Genomic DNA, 15569 nt, shown 5'->3' on the forward strand with positions numbered 1-15569 from the left:
TGAGGAACGCCTCGCCTCCAAAGCTTCATTAGGCTTTGTTTCTTACACTGCTATGCAGAATGCCTCTGTTCTAAGGAAAAACACAGTCTGGGAAGTCTTTTTTTTTTTAACGTTTATTTATTTTTGAGAGAGAGAGAGAGAGAGAGGGAAAGAGAATGTGAGCAGGGGAGGGGCAGAAAGAGAGGGAGACACAGAATCCGAAGCAGTCTCTAGGCTCTGAGTTGTCAGCACAAAGCCCAATGCAGGGCTGGAACCCAGGAACCTCAAGACTATGACCTCAGCTGAAGTCAGATGCTCAACCAACTGAGCCACCCAGATGCCCCCAGGGAAGTCTTTTTGTTTTGTTTTGTTTTGTTTTTTGTTTTTCTCTTACATATGTTTGTTTATTTATTTTAAGAGAGAGGAAGAGAGAGAATCCCAAGCAGGCTCTGTGTTTTCAGTGCAGAGACTGACACGGGGCTCAAACCTACACACTGAGATTATGGCCTGAGCTAAAATTAAGAATCAGACACTTAACTGACTGAGCCACCCTGGCACCTCCAATCTAGGAAGTCTTTAATTCTATCCCCACCACTAACTCTTTCTCTTCAGATTATACTAACTAAAACCTGTAGTCAAAAATGGTGCCTAAGGTCCACGATTTAAGACAGTACTTCCCGAAGTTCATTCATGAGAAAACACCAAACTCTCAAGATGTTCTTCTCCACCCCCTCCCAAATTCCTGCAGCAAAAAAAAAAAAAAAAAAAAAAAAAAAAAAAAAAAAAAAAAAAAAAACAAGTACTGGGAAATGCCACATATTGTACTCCCTTCTTGGAGCCCTATAATGTATATTACAGTGTTAAAGGCCCTGAGAAGGTCTGCACCAGTGCGCCCCCCCCCCACTTTAAAAGTTTATTTATTTATTTTGAGAGAGACAGAGACAGTGCAAGTGCAGGGAGGGCCAGAAAAAGAGGGAGAGAGAGAGAATCCCAAGCATGCTCTGTGCCATCAGTGCAGAGCCTGACATGGGGCTTGAACTCATGAAACTGTGAGATCATGACCTGAGCCAAAACCAAGAGTTGGACACTTAACTGACTGAGCCACACAGGCACCCCCAAATCATTAGTGGAACATTTCTCAAATATTTCATTATGGATCCCTTTGGACACAGAGTATCGATGAGTGTTTTGCAGTCCTAGGGAATTCATAAACTTTGTAAAAACACTGCTTTGAGGGAAAATAATCCTTGATGAACTCCAGAACATTCTGTGAGGCAACCTTAAAACTGAGATGCTGCTTGAGCAAACTGAAGTAAAATCTCTTAAGCAAAAAGAACTCTGCCTCTGCCTAGCTTTCCATTTATTCCCCTGGGAAGCAATGGCCAATAACTTCCCACCCTCTGGTCACTGCTCCCAAGAGGTTACCTGTGGCATGGAGATGCCTGGGCCATTGCTGCAGTGCCAGTCAACACCTCACTGTGAGCTCCTGTAGGGCCAACAAGACTCTGTGTTATGTGAATGCTAGGCTCTGGGACCTCCCACTGCATGGGGGGTGAGGGACACGTGAGACAGTCAAGTGTACACGGCCAAGCAAGGACAGTTCCACTAGTCAGTGTGCTCTCCAAGCACTGTGTGGAGACCCGGAGTCTACAAAGGGTTAATGAAGATGACATTTGAATGGGTCTGCAGATTGGTAGGATGTCAACAGGTGGGCCTGCAAGAAGGTAACAGATGAGCTAGTGAAAGATGTGTTTAAGAAAAGCAAATTTATATAAGGCTCTAGAAATTAATTCTTAATTCTTGGGGCACTGGGGAGCCAGTGATGGTGCTAGAGCTAGGGAACAGTGCTATTAAAGCTGTGTGGTAGGAAGTGCCTTCTGGCAGCCGTGGGTAGGGTGGTCTGGACTTGAAAAAAAGGCTGGGATGATAGGACATTTTTGCCCAAGTGTGGGTCAGGTCACAATTTTGAATATGGTCAAATTCCATGAAACTAGCCTGCTCCAGACTAACAGCGAAAGAATAGTGACCATGCCTACACATGCAACATCACAGACTGAAATTGTCTCGTGTGGGTTTTCTTAACACACAGAGCACGTTCCTTGCCTTTCCAAGGGGTCTGAGCCGTGGCTTTAATTGTCTGAAATAGAGATGAGTCATTGGCTATGAGCAGGTCGAATGTGTGTCTGTCATCCTCCACCTTGGACAGCTGTCAGCCCCGATGCTTATAGCACAAAGCTGAGCAGTTAGGATAAGGCCAAATGTCCTTGAGGTCTAATTGAGACATACTCTGATTTGGTGTGTATCAGAAATTAGAAAAATCAATAAAACAATGAAGCAGGAAATGCAAAAGCCAAAATGCTTTCCTGCTGAAGGTACAATCCCCCCCAGGAATGAGGACAAGGAGCATTTTCAATGAGAGGCAAGGCACCCCAGATGACCCTATTAGGAGGTTTAAATGCTGCCATACACCCAAAGGCTTTTTAAAGGTTAAACAACAGGTTTAACCACTTCTGCTCTAAACTCTACGTTGCCTTTCCAGTAGTGTGTTGGCTCCACCTTTATGGAACCAACTCAGACTGAGTCCATTGCAAACTGAGATTGTTCCCCTAGGTTTCTCAGCCTCCCCAAGGGGAGGCTGCAAGTGACACTTGACATATTCCCCCTGCCCCAACCAGTATCCGTTTAATGAGGCAGGGGCTGTCTCCAAGGCCAAGGTCACCTGCTCTGGACTCTGCTCTGAGATGCTGGGGCTAGACCTCTGCAAACCATATTTCCCAGACTCCCTTGCCAGCTGGCTAACTGTTGGGTTCTGCCAACAGGGGGTGCTAGAGGGGGGGGAGTCTGGAAGAAGGGAACTACATTATCCTGCTCCTTCCCCACTCCTACCCTTGTGTTCCTCTAGCCCAAGGGGTTCACACACCTGATGGGAGTTTCATTATTGCCCAGCCTTCATCATCCACAAAAGAGGAGTGTGTATTTTAGACCCTGTTGGAGGGAAGTCTCTTCTCATACGTCTGCTCTGGAGAGGGGATCCCAACTTAGGCATGTGCTGTCCTTACATGTGCCTGGGAACCAGGGTGGAGGGCTGGGCTTCCTGAGGCCCACTTAGCGGAGACCCTAAAATTTGGCTCCGTGAGAACAGCGCATAGTCTGTTGTCTGAGATGAAGGGTGAAGAGGTCGGCAGGCCTCAGGTGATCCTGCTTGACCACTGAGGGCCCACAAGACTATAAGCATATTACTGACCCCTTTGAGTTTCGGTCTCCTTTCCTCACCCCAACTGGCCTGACAGGGTCACACTGGGAAACACCATTTCTAGGTCACAGACCCAGACGGTAGTGTTGTGGGGCTTAAACAAGACCACATCACAAATATTAGCTCTTCAGTCCCTATGCCTCTATCTCTGGCCACGGGGGGAGGGGGAGAAGTAAGGAATGGAGGGCAAGACAGGCCTGCAGGGGTCTGGAGACAAGGGGCTGGAATTTCCACAAACTCCTCTGAGTTCTGAGCAGACTCGTCTCCTCCAGGCCCCAGGACAAGCCTGCCAGCCTCCTTTTACACCCTCCCCAGGCTCCTGACCAGCAGCTGCCTCTCTAGTTTGCTGGGAATAGCACACTTTCCCAGTTTCCCTGCCACATTCTGGCTCCTGAATGGGTCACACACACCTTTGAGACTTCCCTCAGGGACTAAGAAATACAGAGGAATAGGCCTCTTCCTCTACCCTTCCTGAGACTTGGTACAAATACTCTAGTATTGCTATGGTAGAAGTTTTCTTAATTCACCTCTCCTGGCCAACCGATCTGATGAGCTGGGGTTTCCCTCCATGCTCCAGACCCTGGAGTGACGCCTGCCCGAGGCACCTTGCTGCTCTCCAGTCCTGCCACCATGCCAGGTGTACCATGTGTGTTTCCTGCCTACCCAGGACACAAGGGCGCATTCCCGAACAGCTAAAGGCCAGTTTTAGTTACTACTGTAATTCATAATGAAATATGAATGCAGGCAGGAAAACTCGCTCGTTCTACGAGAACCAAGTTGAACGCTTTGGAAAGACTTGACAAAGGAGAGCAGCTGAGCAGAAACCACTGCCAAAATGGGAACTGGCAAGGCAGCTAGCTGTAAGGGAGGGAGAGGAGTCAGAAGATATTCAGGGGAGTTCGTGCATCTCATTTTGCCTGGCTCATGCCAATTTCAAGGATCTGGAAATTACAGATAGTGATATTTTTATGAAGTTTATACAGGATATGCAACTTGGGGGCACCTGGGCAGCTCACTTGGTTGAGTGTCCTACTTCAGCTCAAGTCATGATCTTGCAGTTCTTGAGTTTGAGGCCCACATCAGGCTTGCTGCTGTCAGCCTGTCAACATAGAGCCCACTTTGGATCCTCTGTCCCCCTCTCTCTGCCCCTTCCCCACTCACGTTCTCTCAAAGATAAATCAATATTAAGAAAAAAAAAAAGAAGTGCAACTCAGTACAGCAATAATTGAACCATAATTGAACAGAAGATCTTGAACAATAATTGAACCATAATTGAACAGAAGATCTTGGCCCCAAATCAAAACCCTGATGGATAAATGCTCATCTGCATATTTAAAGTAAAAATAAAATGTTTGTAGCTTGTATGTATCACTTTTAGGATTGTCTGCTGTAACTAGATTTTAAGATTAACCAGACACTCTTTGGTCCTAGTCCCCTAGTCCTATATAAGTAGCACCTACTACCTAGAGACGTTTCTGGTAAACCCAAACCTCAAGGAAGGCCACTGTGGGTCCAAAGAGGGCCAGCCTCCGTGGGGTGCTGAACCAGCAGTGGAGTGAGCCAGAGAGGTGAAGATACTGGTGAACTTGAGCGATTCTGGGGCTTCCAGGAGGTGGTGTCCCAACCGTCCCTGGCTGCGACACCCCTTGCTAGCTCTGTGGGCAACGATGCTCTGTCTGTACTTTCTGGAGGTGTTCTGCTTTACAGGGCACATGACTAGTGTTGAGAACATAAATGACAATAATAAAAGATGAAGTTCACAGGCAAGTTCCTAATGGAGATGCATGCAATAGCAGATGATGTCTCTTGGGCTAAAGTGGCTGGCAATAAAGTACGTGGGGAGGAAAAGAGCTGAATGGAAAAATGGAAAAATGAGATTATGCTCAAGAAATAAAACTAAAAATGTGAGATTAGAGACACTTTGGAGGTAAAAGCTTTCTCCATAAAACCATATCTACAAACTGAATTTTATACTCAGATTGCCTTTTGCCACTAGTTCCAAACATATTAGAGTACTTCAGCTTTCTAAATTCTGACGCTAGGCATCTCATGTATACATGCATTCATTATATGAGTTCCCCAAATGGTTATTTATCCCAAAATGCTGATCCCCAGAAATAAGAAAGGAACTGCGGGTTCCTTCCATGCCAGGCTAAGGCTCTTGCTGTGAGTCTCAGTCTGTTTTCTAGAGCACCCTGTGGTCTTCTTTGTTGTATAAACTACACCTATGAGCATTAACTCACTTCCCATTTTTGTGCTTTTGGAGCAGGGCTGGAGCTTAAAGGTACTTGTGAAACAATGTGTGTGCAGATGCTTCCTAGATTTTTAAAATTCTGTATCTCAACCTCTTATAATTATCTCACCCACACCAAAAATTGAGAGCAGTATATCCAGGGACCCCCTTTTTTTTTTCTGAATCTTCCCAAAGAACTCCATCCTTTTTTGTAAAATAAACAATTCTCTTTTTTGCACTCATATTTCATCGGCTTATATAGCACTAGAACATGCACTTAACAATCCAAATACCACTGACATAGACTGGTTTGGGGACAGATACAACTGTCCCTTGGAAAGCTTGTGACCCAACTACTGGGAGCAGAGAAGGCACATGGGTGAACCACAGAGGCTGCTGGTGAACAAATGTGTTGCGGGGAGCAGGCAGTGCATCATCGGTGGGATGGAGACCATGGCTACCCGGCCAGTGGGGTCAGCACAGGTGGGCTAAGGGAGCTATGACTATATGTGCTTACTGAAGCACCATCTGCACAGGCATAAACAAAACCACAACACAGAGTACTAACCACTATATGATCACAGTGACATAAACAAAACCAAAATCAAAAATAAGAAAGGGGCGCCATGGAGCACCTGGGTGGCTCAGTCGGTTAAGTGTCCAACTTCAGCTCCTGTCATGATCTCACAGTTCGTGAGTTTGAGCCCTGCATTGGACTCTGTGCTGACAGCTCAGAGCCTGTAGCCTGCTTCGGATTCTGTGTCTTCCTCTCTCTGCCCCTCCTCCGCTTGTGCTCTGTCCCTCTCTTTTTCCCTCTCAAAAATAAATAAACATTAATAAAAAAATTTTTTTGAAAAGAAAAGGGCGCTTGGGTGGCTCAGTCAGTTAAACATCTGACTTAGGCTCAGTTCATGATCTCGTAGTTCTATCCCCACTTTGGGTGAGCATGAGCCCTGCTTCTCTCTCTCTCTCCCTCTCTCTCTTTTTCCCTCTCTCTGCCCCTTGCTCACTCATGCCCTCTCTCAAAAAAAGAAAGAAAGAACTCAAGCATTCATGGATCGAATAGATAAATAGCCAACTGACTGACGTTACATCCATATTATGGATCAATGTAGACAGGAATACATTTCTGTGTAGATTAACCTAGAGGGATGTCCATGAGAGTTTCAGGCTATTAAAATCACACTGCAGAGTGATAATGAATGGTATGATCCTATTTGGCTAAAAGGAAGAAATAATGGAAGGAAGAAGAGAGGGAAGGATGGAGGGAAGAAGGGAAGGAGGAACAAGGAAAATAGATTATATATATGTTAATATAAACACTAAGAAGTCAATAAAGAAATGGAAGGATTTAATGCAAAGTTTCCTCAAGAGAATAAGATGGGAGAAGGTAGATTATTAACTATGCCTTTATCTATCTCTATGTTTTACTTGTTTCAGTGATCATACATTACTTTTTTAATTAAACAGTCTAATGAAATGAAGTAAGAAAATTAAAGTCAATTGCAATGGAGTAGAGCTGGAGAAAAAGGAGAAGACTTTTCTAAAAAAGTAAAAAGAGCCTGAGGCATTTTCATGAATAAATAGTACCAGGTTCCATCCTGCAGGGCGTACCCATGAGCCCCTGGGCTTCCCACTTCTCCTTTCTCACGGGTGCAGCCTGTGTGGCCAGCTTCACCCAGCTTCTGACCCATGTGGTAAAAGCCCACCTCCTTCACATGGCCACCAGGGTTTTTCAAAGTCCACACACATGCATTATGTGATTCCTCTGTCAGCAGACCCAAGAGGAAGCAGAACATGAACAGTCTTACATAGAGCAGAGGAAACTGGGACCAATAGGCAGGGATGTGCCCAAGATCATGCACTGGTTCCACAATGCACCATGGTCATATACCACCTGTCCCCCTTGAGCCTTGTCTGGTCCCATAGCCCATAGACACAACGGGAAAAGGACTCACCTGCAGGAATTTAACTGATTTCTACTTCTAAGCCAGGGGTAAGAAGCAAGCTTACCCGCAAACACTCAGCTATGAAACAACCAGAGGTGATGGTGGCTGTGGTAATTGTAAAAACACCTTATTTCCCTTTGGTGTTTTACAGTTGGCAAAGTACATCAAGGGCCATGGCATTCATAGTCGTGGCTGAGATAGCCCAGTAACTAATATTCTGCCCACATTTATGGATCAACTAGGTCATGTTTCTTGAATGTTCACCAGGTATACCATTAGGTTCATTTGAGTTGAGGAAGTTGAGGCTCTGGCGGGTTCAGTGACATGTCCGGAGTCCCCTGCCTCATATGCAGAAGAGGTGGGACTCCGACCCAGTCATGGCTGTCGTCAGGCCCAGGATTCCAGGCCCGCTCAGGTTCCCTGTGGCAGAATGATAGAATGACCCTGCTCTTGATGTTACAGTTGTATATCTATCACAGCTTCCATAGGCCTGATGCTTGTTTAGTTGGTGGGTTTCATTCTAACACTTCAAACCAGGAAATGCAAACGTTTACATTTATAGCCCTTTGGTTCTGTTAGTTTGGTCAAATTGGTGTGATATTTACAGATCAATAGTAAAATATGCAGAGGTGAGTAGAACCCCATGGTACTTAACCTTTCCTTTACACAACATGCCAGAGAAAATCACCAACATGAGGCCTCGGTGAGCAGGGCCAAAAGTTCATCACTGCTGAATAACTGCTTAATTAGATACCTTTCGGAGAACTGCCACTTCTCAGAAAGGTCAGCCCTGGCTGTGACAGCTGTGTAGATATACACTGGGACAAAGAGGCGGATGTTGCATATGATTAGAACCAATGAATTTTTAACATCTTGGTAATGATGCTCTCTGGCCCTGTATCTTGATGAACTGATGTATTGCCATGGGGTGGATAAGAAAGAGCAAATAAAACAGCCTACTACAAGAATAACTTGCTTTTCTTTTCGTGAGATGCATAAAACACTGAGGGGGAGGCAGATGGATCTTGAAGAAGCAACACAAGAGACAGAGACACAGAGACAGACAGATGCACACACACACAGATGATTCCTACCCTGAGCACTAGAGAACAATATCTTCCCATTAGTTTCTCTTTATCGTACTGACTTTAGTGGTGACACAGCAAACAGTGGGCTGTGTTTCATTTACACTGAATAATAAAGAGCCTTCATTATTTATTAAGCATGTACTTATAAACGTGTATTAATATGTGTATGACCCTTGCTCCTGTTCTTATCTCTCTCCCTTGGGAGCAGCAGTTCTTCGACTGTAAGACCCTGGCCAGGGTGGTCATGAGGGCCAGCCAGTGACCTGCCAGTAGATTATGAGCTCAGGGTTAATTAGGAAGTCTAAAAAGCACAGATGAGCAGTTTTTCAATTTGAAAAGAACTCATCTTCTAAAACCTCCCTTTATTAAAAGAGAATATTAAAGCTTGAAGAAGCCACCTCGCTCTGGAGGTGCTGGGCCCAGAGGATGTCTAGGGCTACAGGATTGTCACTAAAATTATTCAGGGGACACAGTAGAGGCCGTCTAGAGGGGCATGAGGGTGGCTGGACTCTGTTAACATGCAGCTCTGTTAACATGCATTCAATGCCTAAAATAAATATGTTAGTGGCACCAAATGTACAGGTTCTCTGTCTTCCAGAGGGCAGCATGAGGTGGCCTCCATGGACCCTCAGGGCCTATCATCCTTGGGGTTTCTGGTTGGAAGCTAGAAGTGTCCACTCTATGTTGGTTTCAAACTGGCTGGAGGAGAAGGGGGTCAGGCTAGCCATCTTGAGTGTGCTTGGGAAGGAAGGGGGCCACTCACCATCTGCAGGACATCAGAAGAGACCATCTGCATGCAGCACATGGCTGTGGCCAACGCACACACGATGGTGGAGAGGACATTGAGGGCACACACGCTGAAGAGGAGATCCTGTGAGAGAGAAAAAGGCAGAAGAAAGTCAGTCTCATCCTGACAACCCAGAAGGCAGATCCTTAGCATTTCCATCAAGGTCCAGAAAAAGTGTGGCCAATTGTTACCCACTTCATGGAGGTTTTGTTTTGTAGCTTTTTGTTTGCTTCATAATCAAAACTGGACTTTAATAGAGACACATCTGTTTATTCTTCTACAATGCTGATCGAATTATTAGATACTAAATGATATATTTCACAATTTTGATCATGATTAGGCAGTCACTGTCTAAGAAAATCTTGGAATCACCAGCATTTAAGTGGGTGGGCAATCTTTATTAATTATAAAATGTATCTCAAAATTTTTAAGTATTTAATAAAATGCCAAGCTTGCTTGCTTGCTTTCTTCCTTCCTTTCTTTCTTTCTTCCTTTCTTCCTTTTTACTGTTTATTCATTTTTGAGAGACAGAGAGAGGCAGAGCACGAAGAGGGGAGGGGCAGAGAGGGAGAGACACAGAATCTGAAGCAGGCTCCAGGGTCTGAGCTGCCAGCACAGAACCCTACGTGGGGCTCGAACTCATGAACCATGAGATCATGATCCGAGCCGAAGTCAGACACTTAACTGAGGAAGCCACCCAGACACCCCTAAAATGCCAAGTTTTTAAATTAAGCTTTTTACCTTGGGGTAATGGTAGAATCACATGCAGGTATATAAGAAATAATACAGAGAAATCCTGCATACTCTTAACTCAGTTTCCCCCATGGTAGCATCTTACAAAACTATAGTGAAATATCATAGCCAGGATTGATGTGGATGCAGTCAAGAAGAACATTTCCATCATCACAAGGCTCCCTGCCCCATGTTGCCCTTTCATTGACCAACATACCTCCTTCCCCCTGTTCCAGCTCAACCCTTGTCAACCATTAATCTGGTCTCAATTTTTATAATTTTGTCCTTTCAAGAACCATATACAAGTGGAATCATATAGCATGTAACCTTACTTTTTTCACTCAGCATAATCCCCTGAAGATTCATCCACGCTGTTGCACGTATCGTAGTTCATTCCTTTTTACTGTTGAGCAGTATTCCATGGCTTGGATGTACCCAGTTTGCTCAATCAGGCACCAGATGAGAAATATCTGGGTTGTTTTCAGTTTGTTGGGTTATACAAATAAAGTTGCCATTAACATTTGCGTACAGGTCTTTGTGTGACCATAGGTTTTTATTTCTCTGGGAAAAATGTCCAAGAGTACAGTTGTTGAGTCACATGGTAATTGAATGTTTAGTTTTATGAGAAACTGCCAAATTGTTTTCCACAGTGGATGAACCATTTTACGTTCCTACCAGCAGTGTATGAATGATCCAGCTTCTCTGTTTCCTTGTCCACACTTGGTATCACCATTTTTATTTTAGCCATTCTGATACGGAGTGTAGTGATATACCAATATGGTTTTAATTTGTATTTCCTTGATGGCTAATGCTGCTAAACATCTTCATGTGTGCTCAGTTTTTTAAGTTTATTTATTTTGAGAGAGAGAGAGAGAGAACGAACCTGGGAGGGGCAGAGAGATAGAGGGAGAAAGAATCCCACACGGGCTCTGCACTGTCAGCTCAGAACCCATGTGGGGTACAAACTCATGAACCGTGAGATCATGACCTGAGCTAAGTGAAAACAAGAGTCAGACGCTTAACCAGCTGAGCCACCCAGGCAACCCTATGTGTGCTCATTGGATATCTATGCCCTCTTAGGTAAAGTGTTCTTACCTTTTGCCCATTCCCCAACTGCACTGGATGCATTTTTATTGAGTTTTGAGAGTTCTTTTTGCATTTAAGATCCTGCTCTTTTGTCAGATATGTGGTTTGCAAACATTTTTTCCCATAGTTTGTCTTTTAATCCTCTTCACACAAGTGTTCACAAGATCCAGCTTACCAATTTTACTTTATGGATCATGCTTTTGGTGTCAAGTTTAAGAACTTCTGTCTAATCCAAGATTGTGAAGATTTCTGGGTTTTCTATCCTGTTCCATTGATATATATGTATGTTTTTGTGCCAGTACCATAATGTTTTGATGACTATAGCTTTGTAACACAGCTTGAAGTCTGAAATTGTGATGCCCCCAGCTTTGCTTTGCTTTGTCAAGATTGCTTTGGCTATTCAGGGTCTTTTGTCCTTCAATGCAAAATTTAGGATTGTTTTTTAAATGCTGGTGGCATTTTGATAGGGATTGCACTGAATGTGTAGATTGCTTTGGGTGGTATAGACATTTTAACAGTATCTGTTATTCCAATCTATAAGCATGGAATGTTTTTCCATTTCTTTGTGTCCTCTTCACTTTCTTTCATAAGTGTCCTATAGTTTTCAGAGTATAGATCTTTTACCTCTTTGGTTAGGTTTATTCCTAGGTATCTTAGGGTTTTTGGTATAATTGTAAAATGGGATTGATTCCTTGATTTCTTTTTCTGATGCTTCATTATTGGTGTATAGAAATGCAACAGATTTCTGTACCTTGATTTTATATCCTGTGAGTTTGCTGAATTCATGTATTAGTTCTAGCAAATTTTTTGGTGGAGTCTTTCAGGTTTTCTACATAGAGTATCATGTCATCTTTGAATAGTGAAATTTTGACTTTTTCCTTCCCAGTTTGGATGTCCTTTATTTCTTTTTGTTGTCTGATTGCTGAGGCTAAGACTTCCAGTACTATGTTAAATAGTAATGGTGAGAGTGGACATCCCTGTCTTGTTCCTGACCATTGAGTAAAAGCTCTCATTTTTTCCCCAATTGGGTATATTAGTTGTGGATCTTTCATATATGGCCTTTATGATGTTGGGGTTCATTCCATCTATCCCTACTTAAGAATTTTTATCAAGAAAGGATGCTGTATTTTGTCAAATGCTTTTTCTGCATCTATTGAGAGAATCATGTGGTTCTTAGCCTTTCTTTTATCAATGTGGTATATCACATTGATTGATTTGTGAGTGTTGAACCATCAATGAAGCCCAGGAATAAATACCACTTGTGGTGACTAATTATTTTAATACTGATGAATTAAATTTGCTGGTACCTTGTTGAGAATTTTTGCATCCATGTTCAGGGATACTGGCCTATAATTCTGCTTCTTAGTGAGGTCTTTTTCTGGTTTTGGAGTCAATGTAATCGTGGCCTCCTAGAAGAAATTTGGGAGTTTTCCTTCCATTTTTTTGGGGGGGGAGGACAGTGTGAGAAGAACAGGTATTAATTCTTCTTTAAATGTCTTGTAGAATTCCCCTGGGAAGCCATCTGGCGACTTTTGTTTGTTGGGAAATTTTTGATTGCTTATTCAATTTCTTTTCTGGTTATGGGTCTATTCAAACTTTCTATTTCTTCCTGTGTCAATTTTGGTAGTTTGTATGTTTCTAGGAATTTGGCTATTTCTTCCAGCTTGTGCAGTTTATTGGCATATATTTTTTCATAATCTCTTATAATTTTTGGTATTTCTGTGGTGTTAGTTGTGATCTCTCCTCTCTGATTAATGACTTTATTTATTTGAGTTCTTTCTCTTTTCTTTCTGACAAGTCTGGCTAGGGGTTTATCAATTAATTTTATTAATCTTTTCAAGGAATCAGCTCTTGGTTTCATTGATCTGTTCTGTTTTTGTTTGTTTCTCTTTCGTTTATTTCTGCTCTAGCTTTTATTAGTTCCCTTCTGCTAGATTTAGGTTTTTATACTGCTCCTTTTCTATCTCCTTTAGGTGTAAAGTTAGGTTGTGTATTTGAGACTATTCTTGCTTCTTGATACAGGCCTGTATTGCAATATACTTCTCTCTTGGACTGCCTTTGCTGCATCCAAAGTGCTTGGACTTTTCTGTTTTAATTTTCCTTTGCTTCCATATATTTTCTAATTTCTTCTTTAATTTCCAGGTTAACCCATTCATTCTGTAGTAGGATGTTTTTAACCTTCCATGTATTTGTGGGATTTCCAAATTTTTTCTTGTGGTTGATTTCAAGTTTCATAGTGTTGTGGTCTGCAAATATGCATGGTCTCCATCATTTTGTACTTGCTGAGGACTGATTTATAACCCAATATGTGATCTATTCCAAAGAATGTTCCATGTGCACTTGAAAAGAATGTGTATTCTGCTGCTTTAGGATGGCATGTTCTGAATATAACTGGTAAGTCCAACTGGTCCAGTGTGTCATTCAAAGCCATTGTTTCCTTGTTGATTTTCTGCTTAGATGATATGTCCATTGTTGTAAGGGGGGTATTAAGGTCTCCTACTATTATCTATTATCAATTATCTATTATTATCAATGAGTTTACGTTTGTTATTAATTGATTTATATAGTTGATATAGTTGGGTTCTCTCAAGGTGGGGGCATAAATATTTACAATTGTTAGATCTTCTTGATGGACAGACCCCTTAATTGTGGTATAATTCTCTTCTTCGTCTCTTGTTACAGATTTTGGTTTAAAATCCAGTTTTCCGGATATAAGTATGGCTACTCTGGCTTTTTTTTTTTTTTACATCTATTAGAATGATAGATGGTTCTCCATCCCTTCACTTTCAATCTGCAGGTATCATTAGGTCTTTATAAAATAAGTCTCTTGTAGGCAGCATATAAATGTGTCTTGTTTTTATTTTTATACATTCTGATACCCTATGTCTTTTGATTGGAGCATTTAGCCCATTTACATTCAGGGTGATTATTGATAGATATGAATTTAGTGCCATTGTGTTACCTCTAAAGTAAGTGTTTCTGGTGATGTTCTGTATTCCTTTCTAGTCTTTGTTGGTTTTGTTCCCCTTTTCCCCAAAGAGTTCCCTTTAATATTTCTTGCAGGGCTGGCTTAGTGGTTACAAACTCTCTAGTTTTTGATTCTCTGGGGAACTCTTCATCTCTCCTTCTATTCTGAGTGACAGGCTTGCTGGATAAAGCATTCTTGGCTGCATATTTCATATTTTCCCATTCAGCACATTGAATATATCATGCCACTCCCTTCTGGCCTGCCAGGTTTCTGTGGACAGATCTGCTGTGAATCTGATCTGTCTTCCCTTGTAGTTTAAGGACTTTTTCCCCTTGCTGCTTTGAGGATTCTTTCCTTGTCTGTGTATTTCATGAATTTGACTATGATATGTCTTGGTGATGGCCAGCTTTTATTGAATTTATTGGGAGTTCTCTTGCTCCCATGTGCTTCTTGGATTTTCACATCTGTTTCCCTCCTCAGATTAGGGACGTTTTCAGCTATAATTTGCTGAAATAAACCTTCTGCCCCTCTTTTTCTCTCTTCATCTTCTGAGACTCCTATGATATGAATGTTATTATGCCTTAAGGAGTAACTGAGTTCCCTAAGTCTACATTCATGATATAATACCTTTATTTTCCTCCTCTTTTCAGCTTCATTATTTTCTATAATTTTATCTTCTATATCACTGATTTGTTCCTCTGATTCGTCCATCCTCCTTGTCTTGGCATCATTCAGGCTTGCATCTTGGTTAGTGCATTTTTAAACCATGCTGCCTGCTCCCGGGTTTCTGCCCTCCTTCCCCACCAGAGCACTGCTAAGCCAACCAGGCACAACCCCAGCAGCAGCGTGGATCTCTAAAACTTTAGTCTGTTGCGTATAAAGACTTGAAGTATTCAGCACCTCTCCTTTTCCCATCAATGGTTTTTGGGAAGGGTTTTCTTGTGCAGTACCCTCTGCATTTTCACTCTTTTTTCACTCTTTCTCTCTCACTCTTCTCACAATGATCAGGGTTTCCTCCCCTCCACAGCACCCACAGTTCTTTTCTCCTTCAAATCAACTTCCACAGTTCTTACCTTCCATGAGGTGGTCATTTTTCTACTTGTAGATGTTCAGCCTTGTTTTCTCAGTCCTCAGATCAATTCCTTGGGTGTTAAGAATTATTTGATATTTATCTAGCTGTGTTTGAGGGATGAGGCAAGCTTAGGGTCACCTTACTCCTCCACCATGTTAACCACTCTCCTCTGGATTACTGTTATGGTAATTTTGGGGTAAATATCCAGTAATGTGATTACTGGATCATAGGGTAGTTCTACTTTTAATTTTTTGAGGAACCTCCATACTGTTTTCCAGAGTGGCTTCACCACGTTGCAATCCCACCAAAAGTGCAAGAGGGTTCCTTTTTCTCCACATCCTTGCCAACACTTGTCATTTCTTGTGCTTTTGATTTTAGCCATTCTTACAGGTGTGAGGTGATATCTCACTTCAGTTTTGGCT

General features: G+C 42.5%; 1 protein-coding gene across 2 annotated transcripts in view; it reads right to left on the reverse strand.

Moving 5' to 3' along the window:
* ENTREP2 (endosomal transmembrane epsin interactor 2) overlaps positions 1-15569 on the reverse strand; it is a 461086-nt gene that overhangs the window by 18464 nt on the left and 427053 nt on the right. For both annotated transcript variants that reach the window (XM_047086771.1, XM_047086770.1), the window contains one exon: positions 9266-9373. In XM_047086771.1, the coding sequence (XP_046942727.1) occupies positions 9266-9373 (108 nt within the window). The remainder of the gene's footprint in view (positions 1-9265; positions 9374-15569) is intronic.

Source organism: Lynx rufus, unplaced genomic scaffold (assembly GCF_022079265.1).
Source record: "Lynx rufus isolate CCGP_SWC_20201006 ecotype Redwood Valley unplaced genomic scaffold, mLynRuf1.p SCAF_21, whole genome shotgun sequence".
Classification (NCBI taxonomy): domain Eukaryota; kingdom Metazoa; phylum Chordata; class Mammalia; order Carnivora; family Felidae; genus Lynx; species Lynx rufus.